Here is a 14,964-nt window from a genome sequence, read left to right on the forward strand (position 1 = left end):
GAGTTATATTACATCCAGCCAATGATGTTTTCAACAAAAACCCCAAGGACAGGAATAAAATGCACAAAGATACACAGAAAAATGTATTAGGCAGTCTACTTCATTGTCTACAGACAATGGGAGAATTTACATGCTTATTTAATTCCAACAAACAGCATTTAAAGGATAAATGTAAATTTAATAATAAATACTGTAGCAGGACTAGGATTCCCATGATAATAAACAGTGGTCATGTGTGATAAGCATTTCCCTATGCTGAAGAAGGTGGTTGTGAGAAAATGGAATATTTGTCCTGAGTGGACTCTAACCACACCTTGGGTGTTACTAGGCTAACACCTAGTGAACACATGTTCTGTTAAAGGGAGATGTACCCACAGAAAGGAATTTAATTTAAAAAATTAATTAGGACATAAAATGTAAAAACCTCCAGATTTTCATTATTCTTCCTACAGTATAAGTACCTGGCAACCTGAAGTAATTCTCTTCAAAGACAGCCAAATATATGAGCTTTCCTATTTAAGCGTATCAGTTGACTTCCTATCTTCCTATTTATTTGCAAGTGTTCAACAAAACTTGAGAAAGAACAAAACCCAATACCCAACCACTCCCTCATACATGCTGAAATACAGCAGAGGCTTTGGTAATATACAGTTTTAAAAAAAGGAGAAAGATAGTAAATCTAACTTTGTTTACAAGCTCTATAGCTATGAATGCTAAACCTGACTTAACACATGAATGAATACAAAGTAACAACACTAATTATCTTCCAGAAATAAAAATGGCACTGTGACCAGAGCATATAGATGCAGACATGGGAAGGATACAAAACTAATGCTCTCATAACTAAAAATAATATTAAGTCTTTTGGTATAATTCATCATACAATCTTGCTTAAGGACATATGAAACTCCTGAAAGAGGATAAAAAGTCCAACCTTATCAAACAAAAGTTCAGATTTGAAAAAAATTTCTCTATATAAGGTCCTACTCAAGCTCTTCAAGACAATAGGAGGGCTCCCTTACACTGGGACATTTCACACAGCATTTCTCAGCTGTAAATTCTGCAGAATGCTTTTAAATGTCAAAAGAGACATACTAAACTAAATATTTGCTTTTGGTTTACATCTCCCCCGAAGAAAGTATAAACAATCACTATGGTCTTAAATGGGCCCCTAGGTAGCAACTACATCTTAGCCTTTGCCCTTTAGCATCACTCCTGCTCTGAGGCATTTGGAGGAGAAACAGCTATATACATTCCTATAGCATAAGCCCTAAAGGTTTTTTGTCAGCTTGCTGTAATAATCAAAGCAATTTCTAATCCATGTAAAGAGTTTATGCTGTATTATCTTTCACAGTGTCAAATACGCATATTAGAATTTTAATAGAAATACAGTAACTGCATGCTGTTCAAATCTTGAATATCACCCAGTGGAACAAACTTAGTACCATTTCAGTATAATTCTTACGTCTGCAGTGCCTGAGTTTGCAACACTGCAAAAATAAAAATCCAGTTTCTCAATCTTACTAATACAATCATTAAGCTTCCCTTTTTAAAATCCATTATTAAATGTACCTACTGAAACCCCAGACTATGTTCTTATAATTGTCTCATATATACTATATGCTATATTCAATTTAAAAACAATTAAGTCTACACAGCATCACACTCAACCAGTCTATAGCTTTCTCAAAATTAGTCTGATGCAACTGTATAAACAAACTTTGCAGTTACCCAAGCACTGATGGGTAACTTGTGTCTTTATTCCACTTACAAGGAATATAAAATTAGGTCTTTACTATTCACACAAATCTGCAAAGCTACACACCTGAATCCCAGTATTAAGTGCATGTATAGGTATTACTTAGCCTAGAATATAAAATGTACAGCTCAAGAATTAGCAAAGTTTTCAAGAAATTAGTACAGCAGGAAGATATAGCAAGCAAAATTAAAATATATTCAGAATTAAAATATATTCAGAGATAATTATATTTCATTTTACCTGAAAATTAACATCTTCTTTCTTAAATATTAGTGCGCGAACTTCATCAGGATCTCCATTAAATATAGCTTGAACCAATGGTGGCTAAAATGAAGAAAAAACACATCTTAAAATAAAACCCCATCTTATGTTTTAGTGGTACACATACAGGGTTTTTTGATACATAACAGAAACCCAAGGTAACGACAAAGAAACCCCATTCCAGGCAGTAAAACAAAGAAACCAGCACCAGTATTTAGAATCAAAGAAATTGCAAGTTTTAAAAACCTCAAATACACAGACATCCTCTAAGTTAATTAAATATATACGTGAAAGAAAAAAATAGGAGGTGAGAAGACAAGCTTATAACAGCTGAAAAGAGAATGCCTTAGAACAAAATTAGGGTTGTCATTACATGCTGCAAATTCTATACAGTATAAGCAAACAATCCCCTTTTACATTAGCAAGTGACTCAAGTTACTGGAAGTCTTTCACCTGTTTAGACAGAGTGGGAAAGCAAAGTGCATCAGATAAGTATGGTAACAAATTCACACTCACACACATCTATTACTAAATATAGCAGGATTTCTTAGTAAGTAAGAAAAGCTGCTGAGGTATGCTAGCAAGATTTAAGTCAGTCACTTGACAGAATAAAATAATTAAAAGCAATAAAAGCACAGTCCCCAGTGTTGATCATTGTCAGAAAGTGCTAACTTGAATCTAACAGTTATACCAAGATTGTGACTTATGGTAATTTTTATTTTAGCTTACATTTGCTCTTGTTTGATGTAACTATATACTCTATCAGTTCTCAAAATAAACACAGCATATGATTATAATACAATGATCACATCAGCTTCTAAAGTGGTATGGCATAAATGTACTATTGAAGAGTGAGAAGTAGAGCAGGGAAAACCCATTTACTTGAAATACACTTCCCCAAGCCTTCTAAAACCCCACTGCTATTACACAAGAATCAAGACCTGTTCTTGCTGCACCATAAATAAGGTTACATGAAATAGAAAGGACCGTTGCAAACATAAATCCTACCACTAAGTTTCAGCTTTTTCCATCTTAATTACATGCAGATTTTATCACCTTATCTTGTTTCAATGTTGCACATATTCATGCTTATCTTAGGAATCTAGCTATCGGTATCTGAGAGAGCATTATAAGCAGGAAATATGCCAACAAACAACATGCCTTACCAGCACGTTTCCAGAGGGCGATGGATGTACAGATACATTTTCCTGAGGTAAACTGGAAATAAATGTGGGAGAATCATCTTCCTCCTCCTCCAAAACAACAATACAGACTCGACTCATTCGATCCGTTTGAGGAAGCAAAAGCAAACAAGAAAATGCCAGCAATGGTATTTCTGGAAGCAGACTGCAGGTATTGCAGTAGTGACCATAGAGGAAATACTTTCACCTGTTTCACAGGCCCTCACCAACTTGTGAGTGCTACTGCTGGTGTCTTAGCATCTAGAAAGGGACATTCCAATCCCCCCCCACACTTCATTTTCCAGACTTAAACACCATGAGATGTTCAAGACACTGCTGAAAAAAAAGTTGTTCTTTATAAAATAAAAAGTCCCTAAGCATTGAAACCACAATAACAAAACCGTGGAACAGCTGATAAAAATATCCCAAGATCCAATTCCATTAGAACAGCACTCACTGTCACACACAGCTGTCCTTTCAGAAGCAAATTTGTCTTTGTTAATGTCACAACTTCCACAGCGTCCTTCTACCCCCACAGAGAAGTCATTGTTGCAGAAGACACAACTCCGTCCTGCAGAGGACAGAACAAGGAACAATTGCCCCGAGAGAGACGGCCGCAGCTATTCCCACTCCTGCAAGGTCAGTTTAAATCAGCCCTCACAGGCTTTCTGGTGACTGAAAATAAACGTGCCTCCCGATCATCCTGCCATTCTACAGCTTCCTTTCTCAATGTCAAAAACAGTCCGGACAGAAAAACACATCTCGGTTCAGCAGTTATTCAGGACCTGCTCAGAGGAAAAGAAATCTTTCCCATGCAAGAAAATAGCTGCAACGTGCAGCACGGCTGCAGCACATTTACATGCAATGAGTCAGACCACAGGGACAATGAACTCCTTGAATAATATTGCCGGCTGAATCCAGCAAAATCAGCGCAGCCGGCGTTACTCCGTCAGGGACACGAGCAAAGCGGAGCGTTCATTTCTCCTTCATCAGGCAGAAGCTGTGGCTTCTCCATCAGGGAATACGTAAGGCAGAAATACTGTCGAGGAGGAATGCTTCAGCAAAACAAGCTAGCTACTGCACACGAAAGCTCAAATTACTGCCTTAGAAGACTTCTGCAAAAGCAGTTCATCACTCGAGTGTTTCTTTTGATCACCGTGTGAATGCAGTTCCCATGATAGTCTTCATTCAGATTGAGGGGGAGGAAAAAAAGGAAAAAAAAAAAAATCAGACTCTGTACATCTTCTCTGAGCCAACTTCTTTATCCGAACATCTGTCACTGCGCCAACCTGATTCTCCTCTTCAGTTAGAGCTTCTGCTTATCAGGTTTCTTCCTTGACAAATTAAATTATACAATCAGCAGATAGCCTTGTAAAGCTCAAAAACCAGCTGGGCTGTCCGGGTGGGCAGGAGCGGCGCACCGAGCAGTGCCACGGCAGCGCTGCCCTGAGCAGCAGCCTGGCGAGCAGCCACTGCAGCCTGCCAGGGTGCAATGCCTAGTAATGCTCACATGTCACTTACCGGAGCACCCGGCCACCGCTCCCAGGGCAACTTCCTCCGGCACCAAAAAAACCCCGCCGTTTGCTTTTTTTGGGGGCAGTCTTTGCAGCCTGCGCCAGTTCGGTGACTAACGCAGCCGAAAACGTAAAAATTCTATAACTGAAGAAAGAGCCACTGTTTAATATTTTCCACTAAAAGCCGCAAAGAAATGTGGTGTACTGGCTCTGCTGACTAACTACACTTTAGGCAGTAAACAATTCCAGCGCTTTAACTGCTTTCATATGGCACTGGTCAGAGCAGCAAAACAGTCCTCACTTAACTCACTAAGGACAAGAAATGCCCCACACAAATCTTCTGAAAATTAAATGAAAAGTAGAATCTTAAAGCAATAGGCTGACTATTAAAAAGCCAGTTATTAACGACCAAACCCGTGGGTTTTTGCAATTAGTACAGACAAACACAACCTCAGCTTAAAAAAAATACATTAAGTATAATTTAAATATAATATTATTAAAATATACCATAATAATGAAGTATAATATGAAGCCCTACAACTTGCTGAATAAATACTTCAGCTTGAATCTGCCTAAATGGTGCTGGCTCGTGGGTGTATTATGTAAATGGCTTCTGTCAAAAGTTGCTGGATAAGCTTCAGTGCTACAGGAACAGAGGGAGGGTTTTTGCTCCTGCTGTGCAGCATGAAGGCAATTCTGATGTCCTTCAGTGGCTGCTAAGAGCAGAATTTGTCAATGGTGAGCAAGTTTATAGCTCTTCAATAAAGTATTTGCACTCAGATTTCACACAGGAATACAGACAGAGAGAAAGACAGGCTTAAATGGTGTGTGAATGGTTTGGATATAAACAGACGTACTGAATTCCCACCTTTGGGGGCCACAGAGAGGAAAAGCTTACATGAACTCTTTTGCAAAAATGCCTACCGTAGCTTTATGGTAACTTAATGAATTGCTTACACACCTCCCTTTCCCCTGACACTTTGGGCAGGTGAAACTTAATTCTAAGTGCAAAAGAGTACCTTGGTCAAGGGCTCGCTGACCTCTAGGGTCCTGGCCTGGCAGAATATAGCACCAGATCTTGATTCATGATGAAACTTCAGATTAAAATGTCTCAAAACTAACAAATAACTTTATAGATATATTCTTTTCATTTCATAGACTGCAGTTGTTTTGAAATCTCATACTTTTGGTCCTAATTACAAAAAAAGCAATATTTGTACACCGCACTGCTTTGTTCTAGCATTTCAGCCATTTATTAAAAAGCAACAACACAGATTCACCTGAGTACATATGACAACTCATGTTCTTCTTGGCCACAGCAGAACTAGTTCTAATAAACTATGGACATCCTCAAAGCTCAGCTATTGCAACACCCTACTGTCTGCTATGGAACACAACAACCACAACATGGAAAATAACTTGCTTTCTATTAGTGAAAAATGCCCCAAGGAACAGACACTTTAGCTTTTTGCATAACTGAACATGCATTTTAAAAAAATTAAAACTCAGATTTTATGTGTAAAAGCAAAACACTGACAAAATGCATACTCAGGCTTCATATGATACACACACACACACTTGCTAGATAATGGTTTTCCAGCTAAGTCCATATGTTCAGTGTAAGTGAACACTTTTCAGGAGTCAGTACATTTATGCAGTAAGCAAATGCCAAGGGTTCCATATGCTTTCTTTGGAATCACCAAGTGGACACATTGCTAGGTAGAGATAATGCCTAACTTAGTTCAAATTATCTGAATGTGGTCCATTTTTTACCTTTGTAATTAATGCTTCAAAGTCAGCTAGAAATTCAATCGTTACCTTAGGAAGTACCTTTCACACTCAGTTAATTGCGAAAATTCAGAACGTTTTAATTTACTCTGATAATTATTCTAGTGATCTTAGATTTAATACAATCACTATAAACTATTTCCAAAAGCAAGTTAACATATATCTCACCTAACATTGTATGTTTTTGAATTCTAACATTACAACAGAGAGTTAAATGCCAGTACATCACAGTTTGCATTAGAAAGAGAACCAACACAACTGAGTCAATATTATATTGATTTCTATAGCAATCTAAACCATGTAAGCAAGCAAAAACACCCTGCTCATGATAGGACTGTGTGTGTGCAATTGCTTCCATTACCAAAGGAAAACCCAGTTCTGGATATTTAATTTTTGCTCACAATTAACTGGCTTTTCCCCCGTTACATCCCCTTCAACCAAAAGCTGTGCCTTCATCTCAATGCAAACAGCATCTCTAATGACCTCTTCTTTCAACTTCAAAAAACCATGCAAAGTATGTTCTGGTGTGCAAAATGCAATTTCTAATGTTATCTAAGAGGTCTGCTAAAAAACAAAAGCTGTTTAGAATTCTACTGTGAGAAACCAAACCAAGGTTTCAATTTTTCAGCAGCTTCTCTAGACTAACAACTTTCTGTGTAGAAGAGTTAATAGCAACAGAGAATGAAAGCAGAGTAAATTCAAGATTATTAATTTAAGCTTCTGTTCCTCAAACTAATTTAGGAATCATAACAGAACTTTGCGAAGGTATAGAGAAAATTGCATCTCAAACAGTTTGTATTAATAAAACTTAAAATAACTGAAGACAGCAGGTCATCATCATCCATCTTCTCCAAATGTCATCTATTTCCATTCAAAAGCTTATGAAATGAGAAGTAGGAAAGAAGGCTCAAAAATGGCCTAACTTAATAAAAGGATGCCATGTCTACGGGGTTTGAGTGGTGATCTGATGACCTCCACAAAAAGTGAGATCTCCACACTTAACTCTCAAATTTTAAGAAGTGCAATGATGATATCCATTTTTGAGAAAATAAAGGCTTTTTTAAGGACATGGTAGCTGTAAGGAAAAAAAATGTTGTAATTTTCAAGCTACACTTGTCTTTAAGTAAGTCAAGTTTCAAGAGTCTTTAATGTGTGCATATAAAGAGAATATATTAAAAGAATGCAACCTGCAGGTTAAAACACAGATGTCAGCCATCCACAGTAGACAGAATAAACATGTACTCTGAATCAGCTAAAAATAGCAACCTTTTCTATGGATCTGCCCTCTTCTCTAGGAACAAATAAGCAAAAGACTGTAGCAGCCCTGCTGATGACACCAAAAACCAAAGGACAATCAGTATCAAAGAATCTACTCAGATAAAGATTTCTTTCTTGCCAATCAGCATGTACAAAGTTTTTTCTGGGCTGAGCTTAATTCAACTGGTTTCAGGTAGTATTTTGTATGATCAAAAGGATCTAAGAAAGGAAGAAAATTGTTCTGTCAGATTCCAGTAAAAATGAAAAAAACTTAAAACCAAGTCATATATCAACTTTGCAAGGCCTAATACCTAATTTGTGTATTTCTTCATAAGACAAAAATTGCTTTTAACAGCTACAGCTCTAAGTAAACAGGCATGCCCCAGTATAAGCTGATTTTAGCACATACAGACAGAGATGAGTGTGCAGCATCACCATGAATATAAGTTACAATACTTCTAGAACACTTCTCATGAGTCACTCATCTGAACTCCTCTGCTGTTTCCTCCCCACTCCTGAGGGAATGAGGTGGAGTCAGGAAAGAGAACAGTCTAAAGCAAGAAATTAGTACCTTTCTTCCCAGTTTTGTTCTGTTTATTCCAGAGCATCTGCATCTGGAATAAATTTTAACCCCTGGACTCCCAGTTCGCTTTTAAGGACATGCAAAATAGCTCTGCTTGCACTTCATGATACTATAGGCAATTCCTACTTTTTCTCATGCAACTATACAGGCTCTGTTAATCTAAAGAACTATTTCACATAGTCACATACTATCTTTGAACACTTGGCAGTTAATAAAATCCAGTATCTGAAAAGCCATTTCAGCTAAAACTGAAACACAAAGAAGAAAAATAACTTAGCATTCATTCTAACTTTTCTCAATTGGAGCAACGTAAGAAAAATTAATAATAAAAAATGCCTGTGATTCAGACACAAACTTCAGTTATATACTTAAACACCCAGTAATATGTTAAAAATATAATCTGATCAAAGAGCAATAAAGCACCTTGAAAGTGTTAAAAGTCTACTAAGCAATTTTCTGTTTAAGACTTCTCTTCTATATGTCTGAACAATGCAGACAAACTCTTGGCTGAAGGACCATACAGCCATCACAGTACATGATAAGTAAACACCTGAAAGAAATTATCACTGGTGTCCAAAATATGGAGTCTAGCAATCAAACTGTGCACAAACCAAAACCCAGAAAAGCAAATGCAATTCCTGTTTCTCTTAAAAGAAAGTGAAAATATGAGGGTTCTGCATCTTCCAACAGGTTTTCTAGCTAGGATATCACTCAGCATACTTTTCTTTTAGGCCAGATTTAAATTCACTGGCAGGAGGAGGTACCTTGTGCACTTTCAGTGTACAACCCTGTAAACAAAAATCAACAAATCATTCTTACATTAACCCAGAGTACATAAAAGAAGTTCTCCAGTCTCAAGGTCCTCCAGTCCTTCACGGTCTCAAGGTACTTTGTAGAAAATGTGTGTGCTCAGATTTATCAGCTGCACCCAACAGCAGCCAGCTCTTTGTCTTTTGGGAAACAGAAGGCAGCTATTACATCCAACAGCTTTTCTAAATAACAACCACATGAGTCTGACTGTGGTATTGTCAGTCTTGTAAAACTGAGTAGAAGTCAAAACAACTCCTGTTTCAGGGAGAGAGACCACAAAAAGGTGCACCTATCCACATAACAGTTAAGGTAAGTTTGCATCCATGAAGACAAAGACCTTGACAAACCGCTTTAGCTACTGGATTTTGGACAGAAGGCAGGTTGTTTTTTAAGCAATTTTTCTTTCTAGGAGAGGGTAAGTGAGAGAAGATGACTTCTGTTGGAAAATGGAGAACATATTATCTTAAAATATCAGTTTAGCCAAAAAGAGAAGCAGGCAAAACATTTCACCATTTGTTAAACCCACACAAACACAAAATTATTAGCTGTACACTTAAGGTTTTTGCAAGCATGACAGCTTTTAAAAATGTTTTCATAATACAAAAAGCAAGGCCCACAGGTTTGTTGAAAGTATTTCCACCTGCTGGCAGAGCAAATGCAGAAAAGACACTGATAGAAGCAATTTTTCTGGCCTCCTTATCTCCTTCCAGCTCGTATCATGTCCCCGGCCAATTCTGGGTTTTGGCACTGAAAATGGCATCAATTACAATAATAACCACAGTGTCCTTCCAGGAATAATTACTGAGGGCAGCAATTTCAGCTGTGCACACCAGCTCTAAAAGCAGAGTTGACGAAAACAAAACAAAAATCAAAGATTCAGTCTCAGCAGTTCCCGTTTGCTCTTTCACATGTCAACCACCCTCTCCCAGCACACCCAGCCTGTTGCTGGGAGGTGAGGCTGGACAGGAACGCCAGCAAGAGCAGAGCAAAAATAACAACCCAGACACATTGGAAGAACAACCCACTGTCACAGCTGGCATTGACAGCCTGATCCTTCAGGGAACGATGCTACTACATTTTCCCAAGGAGAAGAAACAGGTTCCTTGGCTGGAGCAAATAACAACTGCAGAATTTCTAATCATAGTTTTATATCATCTATCACCTTGCTTTGAAAGTGTTTATACCACTATTGTACACAGTACTCCTGTAAATTAACTAAAATATGATCCTACTAAATTACATTAGTGCAGCTGGTAAAATAACTAAGAGAATTCCCTTTGGGCCTGTGGGTACACACATACACTGAGAAGAATTAGTACATCTCCTTTGATCTACTTTTCTACTGATCTATAGTCATGCTCAAGAAGAACAGAGGAAGTGCTGATTTTACATATTTCCTCTTTGAAAATTTCTTCCTGCAATACTGTTCCCGCAGAGAAAAAAAAAAAAATCAAAGTCATTATTCATTAGAGAAAAACTAGTCCACATCACAGAAGGTCAACATAACATTGCCTTATTTTTCACCATGTAATAGGTTTGCTCTTCCGTCTTCAGTAGGAATTAAGGGGTTTGTGGATAGCATATGGGATTCAAGGACAGACACTATAACACACAAAAGCACCACAAGACTCTCAGAGACTGCATCTTTGAATACCAGAAATTCCTTGGGATTTTCTAATGTATGGCATGATACACTTCTTCTGTCTCTGATGCACTGCAACAAATTCTCTATGTTTGTATCCCAAGGAAAACAAGCAATTCTCACCTGGCAGCTGCTTGCTCAAAAAAACCTGAGTGTGATCTTTCATTGCTGCATGGGAAAAGAACAAGTCCCAGTTTCCCTGGATTTATATGCTTTTCTGGTTTGTTTTTGAACAAATTGCTGTTTCTCCAGCAGATGATTAGGAACACATTACATTTGTCTGTAGGACTCAGCTTCCCCACAGAGGATCATTTAGCTGGATGGGCTATAAACCAATAACCTTTATCCTTTGCTCTTTTTCTAACCTCGGTTCTTTAGCTGGAACACTGGAAACCCCCTTAAAGGAAAGGCACCACAATGCAAAACACCCAGATTCAGCACTGGACAGTGCTGGTGTTGAGACTGAAAATGAGGAGGTTCTAACTGGAGCCAAGAAATCTGGCATAAAGTTAATAATTTCCTCATTAAAACTCTGTTGGGCTGCCATGCTGCTGAGCTTCTGAAGAAGAAAATGGTAGTCAGAGAGACTTCCAGAAATGAGAATTGCTCTGCTGCCTATGGTCACTCTGATTCAATCCAAATCTCCATCCACTATATTGATGACATATAAAACCTTCATTGCAGCACATTTGATGAGCTTGGGATGACAGACAAATCAGTTAATCCTTTCCAGGTAACATCCAGATTACCCTGCTAATACCATTCTTTAAAACACATGTGCCCATTCTTTTCCTTTCCCCCTTTTCTTTCCCCTGTAAAATTCGCTAGCTAATTTTATCAGCACCAGTACAGTTAACACTGGAGAACATGGAAACCTGAAATTAGCTAAAAGCATATGAAAAGAGATGTGGGTTCATAAAAAACACCTCAATTTTGGAACAGTAGCAGGCAGCCATATAAAAATGCAACACAAATTCTAGCATTCTACGAGACATTCTACACACTTGAAAAGTGATTCTCATGACTGAATTTTTATCCTATACAACTTAACACATTTTAGGCAGAAAAGTCATGTTAGTTATGCCAGTCAGAAGAGGAATTTCAAAGTTTTATGCCACAAACCACATCAATCCTTGTGGGTAAGTTGCCATAGTTACAAAATGTTTACTTTTATACACTTGTCAGAAGTTCCTATGGAATTCCCACATGACCAAAATCAGCAGTGGTTGAGAGTGCTCCACCAACATTTAGGAACTTGAGTCAGAAACACATACCACTTCCACTCAGACTATTATCTGGGAAACACTAAAAAAAATGATTCATACCATTTTGAGCCATGGAAGGGAGGAAACAAACATCATATTCAACTATTTAAATCCTTCACTGATGACTCACATCAGTTTAGAACATTTCCAGAACCAGTTGCTTTTCTCAAGTAATAAACAGCAGTTGCCTATTCAAAAAAATAAACAACACTGACAGACCCGCCTTCAACAGAACCATTCAACTATCAGAGAATTAGTAAAAAGGAAAGAGCTGGAGGGTTTTTTGCCCCTCCACCTCCCCCCAAAGCACAAGAAGCTCAGTGGATCTATCTCTGCTAGCCAAGGTCAGAAAGCTCACCAACTTCCAACTGCTAATTATGCTGATCTAAGTTTGATTTTAGCATATTTGCAAGAATCAGCTTGGATATGCTGCTATAACAAACAATGCATTACCTGTCTCATTTCAGCAATATTAGCAGGGTTTTATCTTAGTCCATGTTTTGCTTGGACTCACAGTTGTGTTATTTCAGCAGCAAAAACTGACAAAATGTTAATCCAGTCACAGAAGCAAGAAGATACAACCAATTAAGAGTGAGAAGTAATGAACACCCTGTGAAAAACTAAGAACCAGAGCAGAACAATGCATCCAAAAAAGTGTTAAACAGCTCTCACTGGCTTCCAGTGGTTAAATGACCAAAAGGGGAAATAACACAGGTTGGAGTGAGGAACAAAGATAAAACCTAAGTAGGAGCAACTATACAGTACAGGCTGCTTTACCTCTACTAGAAGGGCATCAGGAAGAGAACACTTCCAAATCTCACCATCTTAGGGAAGGAAAGTTTACTCAGCTTCAAATGGATGTCTGCTATTCACTTAGTGTGATAAGTAAAAGAACTAAAATGCATTATCTAGAAGAAACTATTTAGAATGACAGAGTGATAGCAGCATATATTTTCAAAGAGGACCACACAATTTCTGCTATTCAAAACAAAGCTCTGATTTTCTCAAGAAGAAAAGGACTACAAAATCTGCTCCTTCAAAATACCTATTCAATATTTTTGTCATTACTGAAACTCTCCTAGTAGAAAGTTGAGGGAATCCATAATACTGAGGGAAGGAAGAGGCTGAATTATTTCATAGCTCTAAAAGGAAACAGAAAAACTGTGGCCTTTAAAAGTTTCTGTTCAGATTTTCCTACTCATTAGTCATGTGATGGTACAATCTGCCTACAACCCAGTCTCTCCCTCCCTGTTCCACCCAGGAATGAGTGATGTTGCATGGACAGAGGAGGCAAAAAGGGGGGCACATTTTAATGGTGAGGGCTTTTTTCCCAGGATGGAGTTTGGGAGGGAAATACAATAATTTTTTTAGAAGACTTAAAAGTTTTCTTTTAAAGAAAACTTTTTTAAAATCTGTTCTCTCTTACATAAGTTATAAGAGTTGGAACAAATTTTAAAATAAATATTTAACTATTATAATACTAAAAATGCATATAATATTCCTACTAGAGCAATACTTTTAATTCAGTTTTGGGTAGATAGGAATAGACTGTGACCACAGAAGCCACAGTTCAGCTGGCTTGCTCACATGTTAAATTTGGTTTCCATACATACCAGGACTCAAAACACTGTATGTAAGTGAGCAAAATGAATCCCAGTTGCTATGGATACCACTTTTTTTTTTTCTCTTTTCAGTATGTAAACAGTGTCACTGTACACAAATTATTATGATTATCTTTAAAATAGTGTGTGTCAACATCTGCCTCAAGCATCAGGATTTGCTGCCTGGGGAAATCTCAAACTTCCTAGAAGTTTTTAGGAACCCCTCACACCTCCCTCATGTCCAAGAAAAAAACTCCTTCCTGGAAACTGAAAACACTCTATAAAACACAGCTGGATGAAATCCACATATTCACACACACACATGCAGGCACTACTACAGGATGAGAGAGCTCATCTAAAACTTCTGCAGCTGCCAAAATAGATGTGGCTTCTCCTAAAGAAGAAGCAAGGAGAAACACAGCTGCAGACAAAAATCATCCCTGACTGCTTCAAACCTTCCAAGGAGTCCTCCCCACAATGCCCACAAGGGAAGCAGCTCTTCAGGAGGAGGGCTCTTACACATCACTCACTACAGGATAAGAGCATGAACACAACCTTCACTCCTTAGATACTTTTCCTAACAATTTTTCAATTCTGTATTTAGAAGATTAAAAAGCACTTTGCTTAAAAAATATGTTGCCAAATGAAATTTCATAAAATGCAACAGAGTATAACTTAGAATGCTAATTAAATTCTTACCACCCTAGAAATCTGTTTGTTTGGGCTTTTTGTTTTGGTTTTTTTTTTCCCTAAGAGTCATTTGAAAAAATGTATTAGTCTGATTTTAACTGCTGGTCACCAGACAGGCTCTTCACTCCTCCCTTCCCCACATGATCCTTGCACATTCACATCCCTTTCCTGAGCCAGCACAGGCAACTTGTATGACCCAACTGTCCCTATTTCCTTTTTTTTTGGCTGGTGAATTGTGTGAGCCAGCTCACCATGGGCCTGCAGCTGGCACACAGCAGCGGGAGGGTTCAAACTGCTCATTGCAACAGTGATGAGAGGGCTTTGCAAACCCACACCCCATCAACCGAGCTCCCTCCACCAACCATGTATCAGAACCATTCCATTCTTATATTTTCCTTAAAATATCTTAAAACAGTTTTCATAACACCTGAACTTTTTCAAACTTGGAGACTATTACAACCAAGTATATCACTCCTTAAATAATTTCTAAATACACAAAACCATAGTCATGCAAAGAATTATTGTTCTCCTCCCATTATTCAATATGTAAATTGCTCCTAATAAATTTCCTTAAAAAAAAGTGTTTTGCAACATAGAAATTTCACAGATTGTG

At 37.8% G+C, this 14,964-nt stretch overlaps 1 protein-coding gene across 5 annotated transcripts in view; it reads right to left on the reverse strand.

Annotated features, from left to right (window-relative positions):
• The window catches only part of ANKRD28 (ankyrin repeat domain 28), a 119,943-nt gene that overhangs the window by 70,834 nt on the left and 34,145 nt on the right, over positions 1 to 14,964 (reverse strand). For 2 of the 5 annotated variants that reach the window (XM_050971631.1, XM_050971630.1), the window contains one exon: positions 2,000 to 2,083. In XM_050971631.1, the coding sequence (XP_050827588.1) occupies positions 2,000 to 2,083 (84 nt within the window). Of the gene's footprint in view, positions 1 to 1,999; positions 2,084 to 3,186; positions 4,975 to 14,964 lie in introns of those variants that run through there. The other 3 variants (XM_030226558.2, XM_030226565.2, XM_050971629.1) reach the window with 3 other exon arrangements.

The sequence above is a fragment of the Serinus canaria genome, chromosome 2, assembly GCF_022539315.1.
Source record: "Serinus canaria isolate serCan28SL12 chromosome 2, serCan2020, whole genome shotgun sequence".
In the NCBI taxonomy this organism is placed as follows: Eukaryota; Metazoa; Chordata; class Aves; order Passeriformes; family Fringillidae; genus Serinus; species Serinus canaria.